The sequence below is a fragment of the Triticum urartu genome, chromosome 5A, assembly GCF_056163025.1.
Source record: "Triticum urartu cultivar PI428250 chromosome 5A, HENAU_Tu73, whole genome shotgun sequence".
NCBI lineage: Eukaryota > Viridiplantae > Streptophyta > Magnoliopsida > Poales > Poaceae > Triticum > Triticum urartu.
This window is the reverse complement of record NC_141877.1, coordinates 376,374,669-376,394,575: the sequence shown is the minus strand read 5'-3', so window position 1 is coordinate 376,394,575 and position 19,907 is coordinate 376,374,669. Positions and strand designations below refer to the sequence as shown.

The following is a 19,907-nucleotide window of genomic DNA, read 5'->3' as shown; positions in this document are numbered from 1 at the left end:
GAGGACCTTCTTCTTAGCAACATCATCGGTATACTTGCAAGCTTAAATAATCCACAAACTTCATCCACATATATTAGGCGTTCATCAAGATGCTTTGTTCCATCTCCTGTAAAAGGATTAGCTAGCAGTTTTTCTATCATACCCGAAGGATACTCATAAGGAATTTCATTTTCAATAGGTTCAGTAGGATGAGGAGCAACTCTTTGCTCTACTGGTTGGGGTGAAGATACCCCGAACAAGCCCCTCAGAGGATTACTTTCCATAATAACAAGTGACAGTAAATTTCAGCACACTATATAAATTTTCCTTACCAAATTCCACCTACCAAAGGCACTTCACTCCCCGGCAACGGTACCAGAAAAGAGTCTTGATGACCCACAAGTATAGGGGATCTATCATAGTCCTTTCGATAAGTAAGAGTGTCGAACCCAACAAGGAGCAGAAGGAAATGATAAGCGGTTTTCAGCATGGTATTCTCTGCAAGTACTGAAATAAGTGGTAACAGATAGTTTTGTGATAAGATAATTTGTAACGAGCAACAAGTAACAAAAGTAAATAAAGTGCAGCAAGGTGTCCCAATCCTTTTTGTAGCAAAGGACAAGCCTGGACAAACTCTTATATAAGGAAAAGCGCTCCCGAGGACACATGGGAATATCGTCAAGCTAGTTTTCATCACGTTCATATGATTCGTGTTATGAACCAGCTAGAGTTCAAGGTTCTTCCTGATACAATTCAGATACAATTTCTGGGCAGAGGTAGGAGAAGAGGGGAAAGGATACAGAGAGAGAGGAACTAGTTCCGAGTCTTCCCCCCGTCTTCTGCTCTCTGAATCTCCTCATATATCTGAGCTGCTTGTCGTGCCTAGAATCGCCTCCTTGCGCTGGGCCTCTAACGCTCGAGCCAATCTCCTGTTGCGTCACGCGGCCTTGGGCCTCCGTCCTGGGCTGGGCCGTGCCATGACATTCCCTACCCCTTGAGAGGCGACTTGCCCCCAAGTCGACAGTAGAGGAAAACGTTGATGCAGAACAAAGGCTTCTTCCCAAGTATCATGCGTCATTGGTCGCGCTGTCCAACGTACCTTCACCCATGGAGTTGTCTTGCCTCCAATAGACACCAGCTTGGTTTGCAAGATTCTGGCTAGAGTGAGAAGTGCCAAATCGCGTGGAGCTGGTGCAGTTGTGTCTGGCTCCACCTCAGTGTTTGGCGGCAGGAACTTCTTCAATTGGGACACATGTATGACGTTGTGTATCTTGGACTGGGGTGGTAATTTGAGGCGATAGGAAACACCTCCAACTTTCTGCAACACCTTGTACGGCCCGTAATATTTGAGAGACAACTTGTGGTTGCGTCGCGCCGCCAAGGAGTTCTGTAAGTATGGTTGTACCTTCAGGAAAACCTGATCACCTGCTTCAAATGATCATTCACTGCGGTGCTTGTCTGCTTGACGTTTCATCCGCTGTTGCGCCTTGAACAAGTGCTGCCAAAGTAGTTCGAGCATCGATTCCCGCTCAGCCACCATATCTGCCAACTCCATAGTAGATGCAGGGTTTTCCAATCCAAAGGGACGTGTGCATAACCATACAATGCCTCAAATGGGGACCGACCCATGGCTGTATGGAAGGAGGTATTATACCAATGCTTGGCCAAGGGAAGCCAACGTACCCACTTGAGTGGAGCATCATGGGCAAAACATCTGAGGAAGGACTCCATGCACTGGTTTAACCGCTCTGTCTGTCCATCAGTCTCCAGGTGTCGGGCAGAGCTCATGTTTAGAATGGTGTCCGACAGCCAGAACAACTCTTGCCAAAAGGTGCTGGTGAATACCGGGTCCCGGTCTGAGATGATGCGAAAGGGCATACCATGGAGACGATAGACCTGATCAAAGAACAATTGTGCCACTTGCTGTGCTGTATACGGGTGCTTGAGGGGGAGAAAGTGACCATATTTCGTCAACTTATCTATGACCACGAGTATCACATCCATACCTTGTGACCTGGGTAACCCTTCCACAAAATCCCAACTAAGGGTGTGCCAGGGATGGGGTGGAATGTCATGAGGTTGCAGGAGCCCGGGCGGCCTGCAATGTTCTGTTTTGGCACGCTGACACACCTCACAATGCTGCACATACGCTGTTACTGAGTCCTTCAGCTTGGGCCATGCAAACAAGCGTTTGATTCATTGATATGTTGCCAACACACCTGAATGACCACCCACGGCACTGTCGTGCATGCTCTGGATAATATGTTGTTGAGCCACTTTGTTAGAGCCCACCCAAACACGCCCTTTGTAGCGGATCACCCCTTGCGACAGACTGAATCCTTGAGCATTATCTGACGAGATAGCCAACTCTGTTAACAACTTGGTCGCATGTGCATCGTCTGCATACCCAGCCACACGGGCACCGAGGCAGAGATTGCTAGTAGAGAGGGAGGCTGTGGATGCCGAGATAAGGCATCTGCTGCCGCATTGTTTACCCCCCTTTTGTATTGTATTGTGTAATCGAGACCCATGAGCTTCACAAAAGCTTTGTGTTGAATGCCCGTGCTCAACCTCTGATCAGACAAGTGTTGCAGCGCTTGGTGATCTGTGCGGATCACGAACCTCTGATGTTGCAAATATGGTCGCCACTTGTCCACAGCCATCAATAACGCGAGACACTCCTTCTCATATGTGCTGAGGGTCTGGTTTTCAGAGCATAGTGCTTTGCTCAGATACGTCACCGGGTGACCTTGTTGCATCAAAACAGCTCCGACCCCTTCTTTGCATGCGTCAGTTTCAAATACAAATTGTTTGGAGAAATCCGGAACGGATAACACAGGGGCGCTCACCATTGCGTGTTTCAGTAGCTGAAATGCTTCCTCGGCCCACGGAGTCCACTGAAATAGGAGCCCTTTCTTTAACAACTCAGTCAAAGGTCGACTTATGATGCCATAATTCTGAATAAACTTGCGATAGTAGCCTGTCAAGCCGAGAAACCCACGCAATTCCTTCAAATTCGTCGGCACTGGCCAAGTTGTAACCGCTACAATCTTTGTTGGGTTTGTAGCCACTCCTTCTGCCCCAATCACATGACCAAGATACTCTATTTTCTGCTGCGTGAAAGCACACTTGGAACGTTTGATCACAAACTGATTCTGTCTCAGAATCTGATAAACAGCTTTAACTTTTGAACGTGTTCCTCCAATGTGTGACTATGCACCAAGATATCATCCATGAATAGCAACACTCCTTTGCACAGCAGGCCGTCAAATGAAAAATTCACCACTCCTTGGAACGTCGATGGCCCTCCTGTAACTCCAAATCGCATCACCAAGAACTCGTAAAGCCCCTGATGTGTGCGAAAAGCTGTCTTGAACTCGTCTCCCTCTGCCATACAGATCTGATGATATCCTGATAGCATATCCAACTTAGTAAACCAACAGGCCCCGGCCAATTCGTCCAACAGTTCATCCACGATGGGTATGGGGTACTTATTCTTGATCGTGATTGCATTCAACATCCGGTAGTCCACACAGAATCGCCATGAACCGTCTTTCTTTCGCACCAGTAACACCGGAGAGGCGAAGGGGCTGGTGCTCAAATGAATGATCCCTTGTCGGAGCATTTCCTTAATCTGACGTTCAATCTCGTCCTTTTGTTGTGGTGTGTAACGATATGGCCTTGCACTTACTGGTTGGGCACCAAGAATCAACGGTATTTTGTGATCTCGGGCTCGCCGAGGAGGTAAGGATGTAGGGGCTTGAAACAAGTCCTGGAATTCCACCAATAAATCTGCAACCTCAGTTGGCATCGCCGTGTTTGAAGATACAGTCCCTGACAGTGTGTTCTGCTCTGTCATAGATAGCAGATCTTGTTCCTGATGCATCGCTCGTACCTGAACGCCATGCTGAATTGCTCCCCGACGTAGCAAGCCGTGCAACTTGCATGCTGATATCTGCTTGCAGCGTGTTCCCGTTTCCTTGATACCAGTCAATGTGATCCGATGCCCGTCATGAGTGAAACGCATGGTCTTGTGACGCCAATGAACCCACATGGGGCTGTGTTCTTGATGTCTACTACACAACCTTCTTCTTGTAGACGTTGTTGGGCCTCCAAGTGCAGAGGTTTGTAGGACAGTAGCAAATTTCCCTCAAGTGGATGACCTAAGGTTTATCAATCCGTAGGAGGCGTAGGATGAAGATGGTCTCTCTCAAGCAACCCTGCAACCAAATAACAAAGAGTCTCTTGTGTCCCCAACACACCCAATACAATGGTAAATTGTATAGGTGCACTAGTTCGGCGAAGAGATGGTGATACAAGTGCAATATGGATGGTAGATAAAGGTATTTGTAATCTGAAAATATAAAAACAGCAAGGTAACTAATGATAAAAGTGAGCGTAAACGGTATTGCAATGATAGGAAATAAGGCCTAGGGTTCATACTTTCACTAGTGTAAGTCCTCTCAACAATACTAACATAATTGGATCATAAAATTATCCCTCAACATGCAACAAAGAGTCACTCCAAAGTCACTAATAGCGGAGAACGAACGAAGAGATTATGGTAGGGTACGAAACCACCTCAAAGTTATTCTTTCCAATCAATCCGTTGGGCTATTCCTATAAGTGTCACAAACAGCCATAGAGTTCGTACTAGAATAGCACCTTAAGATACAAATCAACCAAAACCCTAATGTCACCTAGATACTTCAATGTCACCTCAAGTATCCGTGGGCATGATTATACGATATGCATCACACAATCTCAATTCATCTATTCAACCAACACAAAGAACCTCAAAGAGTGCCCCAAAGTTCCTACCGGAGAATCACGACGAAAACGTGTGCCAACCCCTATGCATAGGTTCATGGGCGGAACCCGCAAGTTGGTCACCAAAACGTACATCAAGTGGCACGTGGTATCCCATTGTCACCACAGATATCCACGGCAAGACATACATCAAGTGTTCTCAAGTCTTTAAAGACTCAATCCGATAAGATAACTCCAAAGGGGAAACTCAATTTATTACAAGAGAGAAGAGGGGGAGGAGAAACATAAGATCCAACTATAATAGCAAAGCTCGCGATACATCAAGATCGTATCATCTCAAGAACACGAGAGAGAGAGATCAAACACATAGCTACTGGTACATACCCTCAGCCCTGAGGGAGAACTACTCCCTCCTCGTCATGGAGAGCACCGGGATGATGAAGATGGCCACCGGACAAGGATTGCCCCCTCCGGCAGGGTGCCGGAACGGGTCTAGATTGGTTTTCGGTGGCTACGTAGGCTTCTGGCGGCGGAACTCCTGATCTAATATCCGTTCTGGAAGTTTTACGATACGTAGGTATATATGGGTGGAAGGAGCACATCGGTGGAGCTCCGAGGGGCCCACGAGGCAGGGGGGCGCGCCCAGGGGGGCGCGCCCTCCACCCTTGTGACCTCCTCGGAAACTTCTTGGAGTAGGGTCCAAGTCTCCTGGATCACGTTCGGTGAGAAGATCACGTTCCTGAAGGTTTCATTCCGTTTGGACTCCGTTTGATATTCTGTTTCCTCGAAATACTGAAATAGGCAAAAAAACAGCAATTCAGGGCTGGGCCTCCGGTTAATAGGTTAGTCCCAAAAATAATATAAAAGTGGAAAATAAAGCCCAATATAGTCCAAAACAGTAGATAAAGTAGCATGGAGCAATCAAAAATTATAGATACATTGGAGACTTATCAGGCATCCCCAAGCTTACTTCCTGCTCGTCCTCGAGTAGGTAAATGATAAAAACAGAATTTTTGATGCGGAGTGATACTTTGGCATAATTTCAATGTAAATCTTCTTAATCATGGTATGAATATTCAGATCTGAAAGGTTCAAGACAAAAGTTCATATTGACATAAAAATGATAATACTTCAAGCATACTAATCAAACAATTATGTCATCTCAAAATAACATGGCCAAAGGAAGTTCATCCCTACAAAATCATATAGTTAGGCTATGCTTCATTTTCGTCACACAAAGATGTTCCCAACTTCTATACCCCCGATGAGAAAGGGCAATGCACGGTACCGAAGAGGCTAGCAAATGGCGGAAAGGTAAAAGTGCGTATAATCCATGGACTCAACATTAGTCAAAAGAACTCATATACTTATTGCAAAAATTTAGAAGTCATCAAAAATCAAGTACTACGCACATGCTCCTAGGGGGATAGATTGGTAGGAAAAGACCATCGCTCGTCCCCGACCACCACTCATAAGGATGCACAAGCCAGGTACACTTCATGCTTCAAATTTGTTACACAACTTTAACCATACGTGCATGCTACGGGACTTGCTAACTTCAACACAAGTATTTCTCAAATTCACAACTACTCAACTAGCACGACTATGATATTATCACCTCCATATCTCAAAACAATTATCAAGCATCAAACTTATCTTAGTATTCAACCCACTAAAAAGAAAGTTTCACATATCTTGAATACCAAGTATATTAACATTAAGCAAATTACCATGCTATTAACGACTCTCAAAATAATCTAAGTGAAGCATGAGAGATCAAGTTTCTTTAAAACAAACCACCACCGTGCTCTAAAATATCTAAGTGAAGCACTAGAGCAAAAATTATCACGCTCAAAAAGATATAAGTGAAGCACATAGAGTAAACTATCAAGCTCAAAAGATATAAGTGAAGCACATAGAGTATTCTAACAAATTTCAATTCATACATGGCTCTCTCGAAAGGTGTGTAAAGCAAGGATGATTGTGGTAGACTAACAAGAAAAGACACAAATAATAAAAGACGCTCCAAGCAAAACACATATCATGTGGTGAATAAAAATATAGCTCCAAGTAAATTACCGATGGAAGTGGACGAAAGAGGGGATGCCTTCCGGGGCATCCCCAAGCTTTGACTTTTTGGTGTCCTTGGATTATCTTGGGGGTGCCATGGGCATCCCCAAGCTTAGGATCTTTCCACTCCTTGTTCCATAGTCCATCGAATCCTTGCCCAAAACTTGAAAACTTCACAACACAAAACTTAACAGAAAACTCGTAAGCTCCGTTAGTATAAGAAAATAAATCACCACTTCAAGGTACTGTAATGAACTCATTATTTATTTATATTGGTGTTTAAACCTACTGTATTCCAACTTCTCTATGGTTTATAAACTATTTTACTAGCCATAGATTCATCAAAATAAGCAAACAACACATGAAAAACAGAATCTGTCAAAAACAGAACAGTCTGTAGTAATCTGGATCAAACGTATACTTATGGAACTCATAAAATTCTCAAATAAATTGCTGGACCTAAGGAATTTATCTATTAATCATCTGCAAAAATAATTAACTAAATATCACTCTCCAAATAAAAATGGCAGCAATTCTCGTGAGCGCTAAAGTTTCTGTTTTTTACAGCATGATCAACAAGACTTTCCCCAAGTCTTCCCAAAGGTTCTACTTGGCACAAACACTAATTAAACACATAAAACCACATCTAAACAGAGGCAAGATGAATTATTTATTACTAAACAGGAACAAAAATAAAATTGGGTTGCCTCCCAACAAGCGCTATCGTTTAACGCCCCTAGCTAGGCACGATGATTTCAATGATGCTCACATAAAAGATAAGAATTGAAACATAAAGAGAGCATCATGAAGAATATGACTAGCACATTTAAGTCTAACCCACTTCCTATGCATAGGGATTTTGTGAGAAAACAACTTATGGGAACAATAATCAACTAGCATAGGAAGGCAAAACAAGCATAACTTCAAGATTTTAAGCACATAGAGAGGATATTTGATATTATTGCAATTCCTACAAGCATATATTCCTCCCTCATAATAATTTCCAGTAGCATCATGAATGAATTCAAAAATATAACCAGCACCTAAATAATTATTTTCATGATCTACTTGCATAGAAAATTTACTACTCTCCACATAAGCAAAATTCTTCTCATTCGGAATAGTGGGAGTATCATAAGAGACTTGAATACTATAAATTGTTTCCACGTTAAAGGAGTAATGTTCAGAGAAAGGGTACTCATAATCATGACAAGTTTTATAAATATAATCATCACTACTCTTTATAGCATAAGTTTTATCACAATAATCATCATAAGTAGCAACTTTGTTCTCATCATAATCGATTGAAACCTCTTCCAAGATAGTGGATACATCACTAAATAAAGTCATGACCTCTCCAAATCCACTTTCATAAATATTATAAGATTCAACATACTCCAAAATAGTGGGATCATTACTTCCTAAAGTTGACACTCTTCCAAACCCACTTTCATCAATATAATCATCGTAAGCAGAAGGCATGCTATCATCATAACAACTTTGCATATCAAAACTTGAGAGGATAAAAATATCATCATTATTAAACATAGCATCCCCAAGCTTGGGACAAACATTAATTGCAGAAAATATATTCTCAAATATGTCATCCTCATCAAACATAGCTTCCTCAAGCTTGAGCCTTTTCATATCATAAGCATAATCACTCTCATCATTATTAGTATAGATAGAACCAATAGTATAGCAATTATAATATTCTTCCAAGCAAGTGCCAAAAAGATTTTCAAGATCATAAGAAGTGTCATTATCTTCCCAATCATAATCATCACAACAAGCAATAGGCATAACAAGATCATCATCAAGTGTATCATTTTCATGAGGCACAACAATAATAGGAGCAACTTTATTTGGGAGAGATACCTTTTTACCTCTCTTCCTTTTTCTTTTCTTCTTCTTCACCACATCATGTGTGGGTTCAATCCTCTTTTTGGAGCTCCTTATTAATGAGATTGGTTGAATAGAGGGCTCCTCTTCGTTACCTGATTCATCATAAGAAATAATAGTAGAATATTGGGAAGTCTCTTCCCTTTCGTTAGCATTCTCTTCATCTTCTATTTGTTTTCTTTTCTTTATGTAATTGGCAATATAAGGATTTTCAATGAAATTCACCGCGCAGTACATATAAATATTCTCTAGATCAAAATCAATAACTCTATCAAGATTAAACTTTGGAATACCCTCAGTTATACGTTTCATTTCTTCATAACACAAAAGAAGGCTAAGCTCTTTATGATGCTCAAGGGTAATCAAATTATCACAATGTTTGGACATGACTTGATCATGAAACAAATAGCATTGGAGCTTTAAATGACCATGTTCATTGCAAAGTTCACAAGGGGCACGAAAAATATTGAATCTTTCAGCACATTCATCTAGACTTTCTTGCAACACTTTAGTTTCTAAGTACTTATGCCTCTTACAATATCTATCTTCCCTATTCGGTGTGTACTTGCAAACCCAATCTACTCCACAAAAATTGACATGTTTATAGGAGGTATTTTCATCATAACTAGTGCAATCATCATTAGCATCATGGCTATTCAAAGAATTCGTACTAACAACATTGCAATCATGCTCATCATTCAAAGATTTAGTGCCAAACATTTTGTAGATTTCTTCTTCTAGCACTTGAGCACAATTATCCTTTCCATCATACTCACGAAAGATATTAAAAAGGCGAAGCGTATGAGACAAACTCAATTCCATTTTTTTTGTAATTTTCTTTTATAAACTAAACTAGTGATAAAACAAGAAACTAAAAGACTCGATTGAAAGATCTAAAGATATACCTTCAAGCACTCACCTCCCCGGCAACGGCGCCAGAAAAGAGCTTGATGTCTACTACACAACCTTCTTCTTGTAGACGTTGTTGGGCCTCCAAGTGCAGAGGTTTGTAGGACAGTAGCAAATTTCCCTCAAGTGGATGACCTAAGGTTTATCAATCCGTAGGAGGCGTAGGATGAAGATGGTCTCTCTCAAGCAACCCTGCAACCAAATAACAAAGAGTCTCTTGTGTCCCCAACACACCCAATACAATGGTAAATTGTATAGGTGCACTAGTTCGGCGAAGAGATGGTGATACAAGTGCAATATGGATGGTAGATAAAGGTATTTGTAATCTGAAAATATAAAAACAGCAAGGTAACTAATGATAAAAGTGAGCGTAAACGGTATTGCAATGATAGGAAATAAGGCCTAGGGTTCATACTTTCACTAGTGTAAGTCCTCTCAACAATACTAACATAATTGGATCATAAAATTATCCCTCAACATGCAACAAAGAGTCACTCCAAAGTCACTAATAGCGGAGAACGAACGAAGAGATTATGGTAGGGTACGAAACCACCTCAAAGTTATTCTTTCCAATCAATCCGTTGGGCTATTCCTATAAGTGTCACAAACAGCCCTAGAGTTCGTACTAGAATAACACCTTAAGATACAAATCAACCAAAACCCTAATGTCACCTAGATACTTCAATGTCACCTCAAGTATCCGTGGGCATGATTATACGATATGCATCACACAATCTCAATTCATCTATTCAACCAACACAAAGAACCTCAAAGAGTGCCCCAAAGTTCCTACCGGAGAATCACGACGAAAACGTGTGCCAACCCCTATGCATAGGTTCATGGGCGGAACCCGCAAGTTGGTCACCAAAACGTACATCAAGTGGCACGTGGTATCCCATTGTCACTGCAGATATCCATGGCAAGACATACATCAAGTGTTCTCAAGTCTTTAAAGACTCAATCCGATAAGATAACTCCAAAGGGGAAACTCAATTTATTACAAGAGAGAAGAGGGGGAGGAGAAACATAAGATCCAACTATAATAGCAAAGCTCGCGATACATCAAGATCGTATCATCTCAAGAACACGAGAGAGAGAGAGAGATCAAACACATAGCTACTGGTACATACCCTCAGCCCCTGAGGGAGAACTACTCCCTCCTCGTCATGGAGAGCACCGGGATGATGAAGATGGCCAACGGAGAAGGATTGCCCCCTCCGGTAGGGTGCCGGAACGGGTCTAGATTGGTTTTCGGTGGCTACGTAGGCTTCTGGCGGCGGAACTCCCGATCTAATATCCGTTCTGGAAGTTTTACGATACGTAGGTATATATGGGTGGAAGGAGCACGTCGGTGGAGCTCCGAGGGGCCCATGAGGCAGGGGGCGCGCCCAGGGGGCGTGCCCTCCACCCTCGTGACCTCCCCGGAAACTTCTTGGAGTAGGGTCCAAGTCTCCTGGATCACGTTCGGTGAGAAGATCATGTTCCTGAAGGTTTCATTCCGTTTGGACTCCGTTTGATATTCTGTTTCCTCGAAGTACTGAAATAGGCAAAAAAACAGCAATTCTGGGCTGGGCCTCCGGTTAATAGGTTAGTCCCAAAAATAATATAAAAGTGGAAAATAAAGCCCAATATAGTCCAAAACAATAGATAAAGTAGCATGGAGCAATCAAAAATTATAGATACGTTGGAGACGTATCAGTTCTTCAAGCCAATCTGCCCCCACAATAAGGTCATAGCATCCGAGTGGAAGAACTTTCACATCTTGTTGGAAGGTATACCCCTGTGTCCACCAACACAGTTTAGGTATCCACTGCGAGCTGGTCATCGTGGCTCCTCCGGCCACCACATATTGTGCTGGAGCCATCTCCTGAGGCTGCAGATGGAGGTCAACGGCCAATTGCTCATCCACAAATGAGCAGTTTGCCCCTGAATCCACCAAGATCAGGATACTACGCTTGCCAATCATGCCATGGAGGCGGATGGTCCGTCGACGAACTGATGTCTCTGGTTTGGAAGTTGTTGATAGAAGCATGACCTCTTCATCGGAACTGGAGTTTGGTTGTTGTTGCGGATCCAGGGGGTCGTCTAGCTGCAAAACTTCCAAGAGTTCCTCCATGACATGTATTGGTACCTTGTCCGGACACTTGTGACCCCGTGCCCATGGCTCGCCACAAGTGAAACAAAGGTTCTTGGCCTTCCTGTAATTGCGCAGTGCCTCGAGTTTTTCTGTAACTTTGCGTGAATCATCAGTAGATGTAGTATACTTTGGCTTGTCATTGGAGGAGCTATGACGATTTGATTGTCGAAAGGACTTGCCCAATGACTGAGGTTGTTCGTGCGCCAACTCCGCCTCCTGCAACAAAGCCAAACAGCTAGCAGTATCTACATCTTCAGGACGATGTAAAACAACAGCAGAGCGAATATCAGGACGAAGACCAGCAGTATAGCGCTCCACAAAGAAAACCTCATGAGTGTGCGGGTCAGCAAGCAGAATTTGATGCCTAAGTGTGTCGAACTTCGCTGTATACTCCTCGACTGTGCCTACTTGACTTAACAACAGCATTTGCCTCATGTAGAATTTATGTTTATCACGACCCCATTTTTCTCTAACCGAAGTACAAAAATCATGCCAAGTCGCAACATCCCGGCGCTTCTGAAGCATTTTGAGCCAGAGCACCGCGTTGCCCACACAGTTCAGAGAAGCGAATTTTACTTTCATCGCTTCAGACACACTGTAAATCTCAAAGTATAGTTCGCAATTATCAAGCCAAACTTGATAATCGGTTCCGTCGAACTTGGGAAAATCCATCTTCGCTGTGCTACCAAAGGGAGGACGGTGTGATGTGTGTGACATGCGACGCTCTTCTGGATGAGACTCTCTGTCGAATAGGTGGGGTGCATAATGGGGCATATCGTTGGCCGGAGGCAGACCAGAGGATCTAGGATCCCCTAGAACCGGCCCCCGATGTTGGAGATGCCCGCGTTCCCGTTGGGCCGATCCACGCCATGGGTGCGCACCTCCACAGTTGGTGGTGTCACGGTGGTGTTCGCTGGATCAGGTGGACGCGATGGCGACGATTCAAGCGCCTCCAGCCGTGCCGCCGCATCCTCCATGTGGAGCTAGAGCAGGGAGGCCGATGCGGTGAGAGACTTTGTTGTGGAATCCATTTGCTGCATCCAAGCGGTGACGCCCTTGAGTTGTTCGAAGATCGAGTCGAGCTTGGCGTTGGTCGCCGCCCCCTGCTGCTCCACCGTATCCATGGCGGCCGAGATCTGCTGCTCTACAGCGGTTGGCCCATGCTTCTTCGACGCCAAATCGCCCCAATCGAGGTGGCAGTTCCTGCCGAAGGAGAGGATTTACAGCGGTGGACAAAAATCTGTCGCTCACCACAATCGGACTGACGGAGCACGCACGGATCGAAGAGGAACGAAGTGACCTCTGATACCAAGTGTTATGAACCAGCTAGAGTTCAAGGTTCTTCCTGATACAATTCAGATACAATTTCTGGGCAGAGGTAGGAGAAGAGGGGAAAGGATACAGAGAGAGAGGAACTAGTTCCGAGTCTTCCCCCGTCTTCTGCTCTCTGAATCTCCTCATATAGCTGAGCTGCTTGCCGTGCCTAGAATCGCCTCCTTGCGCTGGGCCTCGAACGCTCGAGCCAATCTCCTGTTGTGTCACGCGGCCTTGGGCCTTCGTCCTGGGCTGGGTCATGCCATGACACTCTTATATAAGGAAAAGCGCTCCCGAGGACACATGGGAATATCGTCAAGCTAGTTTTCATCATGTTCATATGATTCGCGTTCGGTACTTTGATAATTTGACATGTGGGTGGACCAGTGCTTGGGTGCTATTCTTACTTGAACAAGCATCCCACTTATGATTAACCTCTATTGCAAGCATTCGCAACTACAACAAAAGTATTAAGGTAAGCCTACCCATAGCATGAAACATATGGATCCAAATCAGCCCCTTACAAAGCAACGCATAAACTAGGGTTTAAGCTTCTGTCACTCTAGCAACCCATCATCTACTTATTACTTCCCAATGCCTTCCTCTAGGCCCAAATAATGGTGAAGTGTTATGTAGTCGACGTTCACATAACACCACTAGAGGCTAGACAACATACATCTCATCAAAATATCGAACGAATACCAAATTCACATGACTACTAATAGCAAGACTTCTCCCTTGTCCTCAGGAACAAACGTAACTACTCACAAAGCATATTCATGTTCATAATCAGAGGGGTAATAATATGCATAAAGGATCTGAACATATGATCTTCCACCAATTAAACCAACTAGCATCAACTATAAGGAGTAATTAACACTACTAGCAACCTACTAGCACCAATCCTGGACTTGGAGACAAGAATTGGATACAAGAGATGAACTAGGGTCTTGAGATGAGATGGTGCTGATGAAGATGTTGATGGAGATTGCCCTCCCCCGATGAGAGGAGCGTTGGTGATGACGATGGCGATGATTTCCCCCTCTGGGAGGGAAGTTTCCCCGGTAGAACAGCTCTGCCGGAGCTCTAGATTGGATCCGCCAAGGTTCCACCTCATGGCGACGGAGTTTCGTCTCGAAAGGTTGCTTCTTATTTTTTTTCTTGACAAAAGACTTCATATAGGAGAAGATGGTCATCGGAGAGCCACCAGGGGGCCCACGAGGTAGGGGGCGCGCCCCCCACCCTCGTGGAAAGGGTGTGGGCCCCCTGGTCTTCATCTTTGGCGAGGATTTTTCATTATTTATTATAAGGTATTCCGTGGAGTTTCAGGACTTTTGGAATTGTGCAGAATAGGTCTCTAATATTTGCTCCTTTTCCAGCCCAGAATTCCAGCTGCCGGCATTCTCCCTCCTTATGTAAACCTTGTAAAATAAGAGAGAATAGCCATAAGTATTGTGACATAATGTGAAATAACAGCCCATAATACAATAAATATCGATATAAAAGCATGATGCAAAATGGACGTATCAACAACCATACGCCAAGGAGGTACGTAGTACTATGAATTCCATTTTCGCTCCATACCAATCGTTCTAAAAACTACTTACTACTTATAACGCGCCATTGAAAATCGGAACTCTTAACCCCTCTAAAAACGATATTTTAAACATGGCTACTCGATCTGTGGCAACTGGCGAGCCACCGCGCTCCAAGTCGTTCACCTGTAGTCCCGACCATCAACTCCTATGGATCAAATTATCACGCGAGCTGACTATTCCTACAAAGGTGCTCCACCACGTACCCGGTACCCGCGAATGCAGCAATCGTGCACCTAGGGTTTTAGGGTTTATTTGTTAACGTCGCCTTTACGTAACACTCATGTGTGCGAGACAGCGAGAGGCCGACTGCGTGCATGCGCCTCTTCTCTTTGTATATGTACTCCACCGTTTGTCTGGTGTCCAAAAAATTATAATAACTACTAGCAATGTGCCAATGCGTTGCCACATGATCAAAGTGGATTAATACATATTCACCGATTTGATAGAGAAAAAAAGTCTAGTTTTGAAATACGTATATCACTAAAAATATGTTATGTTTCACTCAAAATATATTCCTTTGGCGGTTTTGATGAGATAAGGGAGGAATGTTGTTGGTTTCAAGATTCGAGAAGTGGTATATGTCTAATTTCTACTCTTACTAGCAAGATGCCCGTGCATTGCACGGAACATCAAGATCTTGTGGGAGAAAAGGATGAACGAGGGAAGGCCTTATCTGCAAATGTGGTGAAGAGTGCGGGTAAATTGCCATATTTTCCTTCCTATCCATCAGATATAAATCAGACGACCTACATTGCAGGATGGCAGGCCCACCTTCATCACCAACTCTACTTTTTATCCCTACTCTTATAAAAAGCATTGTCGGTGATGATCGTGTGCCTGCCATCCTGCAATATAGGCCGTCCGATCTATATCTGAAGGATAGGAAGGAAACTATGGCAATTTTGCAAAAAGATACCCACACCCCTCTCCACATTTGCAAATAAGGCCTTCCCTTGTTCATCCTTTTCCCCCACAAGATAAACTACTCATACAAATGCATCTTGATGTTCCGTGCAACACATGGGCATCTTGCTAGTTGTTGCAAAAAGCCCATGTGTGTGTGAGAGAGAGGGAGAGTGGAGGAGGACGGAGTGCATGTGTGACAAAGACACAAGGAGTGTGTGTGTGTGTGTGTGAAAATAGGTATCAGCTTAAAATGAGGCGATAGTGTGTGTGTGCACGATCGAGAGGGCGTGTCTCAAGAAGGGAAGAAAAATCTACATAGATACAAGGGGCAGGAGAGAGACATGTATGCGATGGTGGAAGCACGAGTGTGCGGGTGTATAAACCTATCTAGAGGCTATCTAGTCGATAAATGTTTGTGAGAGAAATACGAGTCGGGGTGCGAAAGCGAGAGTTTTGTGTGTGAGAGAGAGAGACGATAGTCGGGAAGGGGAGTGGAAGCAGGAGTTGTGTGTGTGTGTTTGTGAGAGAGAGAGAGAGGATACGGTAGTCAGAGTTGTCTGATCGGTAAACAAATGAATAATGTCAGTCTGGGATGGAGACGAAAAGGAGACCGCAACAAATGTTGTGTCTACAGGAGAGAGAGAGAGAGAGTAATTTTAGTGGTATGAGTCATATGTAGAGACATGTAGGGTGTGTGAGAGAATCCCATAGAGAGAAAGACAAAGTGAAAGACGAGTGGAGACTGTGTGTGTGGCGGTGAAAAAGAAAGCTTAGGTACCGAGTGATACCAGAGAACAGTAGAGACGTGAGAGATAATGAAAAGCGTGTAATGTATAATGATAGGGAGAGTGTGACACTTCTCAAGGGAGACGTCGAGAGACCATGCTTGCGAGGATAGGAGAAACATGAAGTGAGCGTGCGGATGAGCTGGAGAAAAGAGAGTGATAGCTACCTGAAGGAGCATGCATGCGAGAGAGATGGGCGTGAAAGGAGTGAACAAAAAAGGGATTCAAATATTTGAATTCGAGATGTTGATACATGTAATCCATACTCGAACCAAAATTGATCTATCAAACATGCATACTCATATGAATTCACGCACATCTATGTTATTTAATATGTAGATATTACTGATCCATACATTTTAGTAGAACATAATTTGGTTAAAGTTTTTTGAATTCAACCTTAAGATTTCGAGATCGTTGTATTTGTAAATCATATTATACATATAAAGGAGCAGAATTCTTTGTTGTGCTTTTGAAAGTATATATAAAAAATGATGTATATAGAATGTAATTCCAATTGAAAATGGATCCCGCCCAAAAAAATATAGAATACAAACGGGGTTCGAATTGAGTTGGCACGGTAATTGTGCACTCTGCAAAATTTGAATGAAGCGGGAAAAGTCGCAGTAACCGCCCAAAACCAAAATCTGCGAGATGGAAATCACTACTGCCTATCCCTGCCACGCAAAGCCTATCTGCTGGATTTCTATAAGTTTTGATAGGGGTAGGTTTGTAATTTCACCCAAACGTGACGTAACCGCCTCTCACCCGGATTCATACACGGTGGGCGCCAAAACACAGTGTGTCCTCGGCCGAAATCGACTCCCTCCCCGATTCATATTCATACACGGTGGGCGCCAAAAACAAACTCTCATCGGCAAATATTCAGTGTATGCGAGATTACCGTCCTATCCCCAACCGACTAATGTTGTTGTGATGTAGTAGAAATTTGAAACGGGGGCTAAGTTTGTAAATTTCCTCGCATTTGAGACAAGTGCGCCCTAAATACATGGTTCCCCCTTTCCTCTGTACCTCCCTTTTCCCCATTCGTACTCCATGGGCGCCAAAACACCCTCTCCACCCTACCCTCCTCCGTCCGCCGCCGTCCGCCACTCCATCCACCGCCGTCCTCCTCCACCATGCCGGAGCTGATACCCCGACGCTGCCGTCCATTACAAGAGATCGACCTCTCTCATCCACGGCTTCGGACCGGGATCCTTGCATCCCGTCCTCTCGCTTCATCCCCGCCGTCGTCCACCTTGCCGGCGCCGCTCCTACGACCGTCTCGTCCACCGCGCCCCACTGCCACCGTCTACCCTTCTAGATCTGCTTCCACGCCGCCAACAACCATCGCTACCGCAGCACTGTCAAATTCTCAACAGATGCGTACACGGCGCCGCACCAGAGGCGGTACTCTTTCATATCTGCTCAACTTATTTATCGTAGCAAGAAAATAGATCGCCACTGCTTTACTCTGATTTCTTGTCTTGGTTGCGAAGTTTCCTTTGTTCGGTTTGCACCTTCAGATCCGTCATGGCACGCTCAACACTATACTCCCAATTCTTATGGTTTTCCCCTTTTATATTCCACACTAGTTAAATCACAGTAGACTAAATTTCAAAATTGGGTCAGTCAATTTTTCAGAGCTCGCCGGAGTTCGCCGGTGCGATCGAAGGGGCTCGGGTGGTTGTGGGGCCTCGCCGAACGAAGAAAACTCGACGCGGGTGGGGGTTGGGGCGGGGGTGGGGGTGGCGGAGGAACACAGGCGGTGGGGGCCGGTGGTCCGGCCGGCGGCCCATGCGGTATTTTGTATGGGAAGAATCAGAGACGAGGAAGAAGAAGGGTTAGGAGACGTAGGATCTTCATCCAACCGCCTGAAATGGTCGAGAGACAGTTGGGAGTTGCATTCTTAATGCGCTCTGGTTCATCATGTGTGGGCACTGCGCAACCAACATTTTATTATCCAAAATCTGCTTGCTCTTCTTTACCATGTTCCTCTTCCGCTCTTCTTTAATATGTACTCTCTCCATTCCTAAATATAAGTCTTTGTATAGATTCCACCATGGACTACATATGGAGCAAAATGAGTGAATCTACACTCTAAAATGTATCTGGATACATCTGTATGTGATCCATAGTGGAAATCTCTACCAAGACTTATATTTTGGAACGGAGGGAGTATGATAGTACTCCAGTATGTTCCTTGTACTGAAGATGAGTAGGGGCATTTGCAGTGTAGAGGTCTATACGGTCGGTTGTGATGGACACTTTGAGCCTCTTTGATTCGTAGGATCTTGTAAACATAGGAATAGGATTTGTAGTGGCCTGCCCACTTGAATCCTATAAGAATAGCAAGGAAATGTGGGGAGTTGTGTCGCCTTTGAGAGTTACACTGATATTAACAGTACCGCACCTTCACTTGAAGAGAGCTGGTATCCGAAGCCTTTCTAGCCGTACCGGCAATACTAGCACATATATTCCAGCAAGTTCCACTTTGCTGATTTTACTCCGATGCTTAAGGTTTTCCCGTTATATCTACACTATGATCTGTGTAGCTGCTTTGTGTCGCACTAGCAGCAGTCCACTCTTGAAGCTAAACACTGCAATGACTTACAAAATTGGCACCAAGGCATTGAGTGCCATTCTGGATGCAATGAAATTCATACGCTCCCCACCTGTTGATTCTTGTTCAAAATATGATCCTAATGACTATTCTAACCTCGAGGAGTCAAAGGCAGATGGCCTGTCCTGTTCATCCATCAAGGTGCATGTTCTAATTTGGCAATGTTTTATTGATTGCGGGTATCTTGCATATGTTGTCTTGCATTTCTTCTACTTTGTTGCACCGCCATCTGCTTAGTTTACTCATCATATATGTCGAGATGCCATGCCCATCCATTATCAATACATATTCCATCTGTCATCATACCATGTTTTTCCACTCAAATGTTGTTCTTGTGCATCAGACATCAAAAAGGAAGAGGGTGATTGCCGAACCTGAAGGAGCACCAGCAAAGTCCTTGAAAAACGTGGTGGTGCCGGAGAAATCTGACAGCACCCCACTTATATTGGCTGTACAACCAGTGACACAAAACGTAGGACCGACTCCAGCAGACTGTACCCATACTTCACTGGCCACACCACTAGCCCCACCACACAGGACCTGCACTCCAGCAAAAGGTATACCGATTTCATTTGCCATAGCAGCAGTTGTACCATAGAAAAATCCCATTCCAGCAAAAAGTACAGCAAGTCCACCGGCCGAAGACCTATCCCAACTGCAGAGACGGCCAATTCCTGCAGATGGGAACCCCATTCCATTTATTCCCAGTTTAAAAGACAATGCTTTCAATATTGTTAGGGACTACGTGCATATATTCCCATCATGGGAAGATTATTGTGAAGACAAACACCATTTTCACATCTTCCTGTCCAACTTATGTGTAAGTGCTATTATTCATGGTTATTATTTTCCTGTTTTCTGCTAATTGAACACATCAATGATTTACATTACATTGTTGTAACTAGGCGAGGGTT

At 44.1% G+C, this 19,907-nt stretch overlaps 1 protein-coding gene across 1 annotated transcript; it reads right to left on the bottom strand.

Annotated features, from left to right (window-relative positions):
• Positions 1-3,139: 3,139 nt before the first annotated feature.
• LOC147971448 (uncharacterized) lies at positions 3,140-12,484 on the bottom strand. Its single transcript, XM_087523975.1, has 2 exons — positions 11,323-12,484; positions 3,140-4,044 (listed from the first exon to the last, which is right to left on the bottom strand). The coding sequence occupies exons 1-2, from the start codon at positions 12,482-12,484 to the stop codon at positions 3,140-3,142; spliced, it is 2,067 nt and encodes a 688-aa protein (XP_087380101.1).
• Between the last annotated feature and the right edge of the window lie 7,423 nt (positions 12,485-19,907).

What these genes read in the sequence shown, in the direction of transcription:
- LOC147971448 (XM_087523975.1), bottom strand. Translation starts at nt 12,484, where the DNA reads ATGTCACACACATCACACCGTCCTCCCTTTGGTAGCACAGCGAAGATG. An exon ending in TTGGCTTGAAGAACTGATAC is followed by an intron (nt 4,045 to 11,322) that starts GTCTCCAACGTA and finishes GTAGACATCAAG; the next exon opens with AACACAGCCCCATGTGGGTT.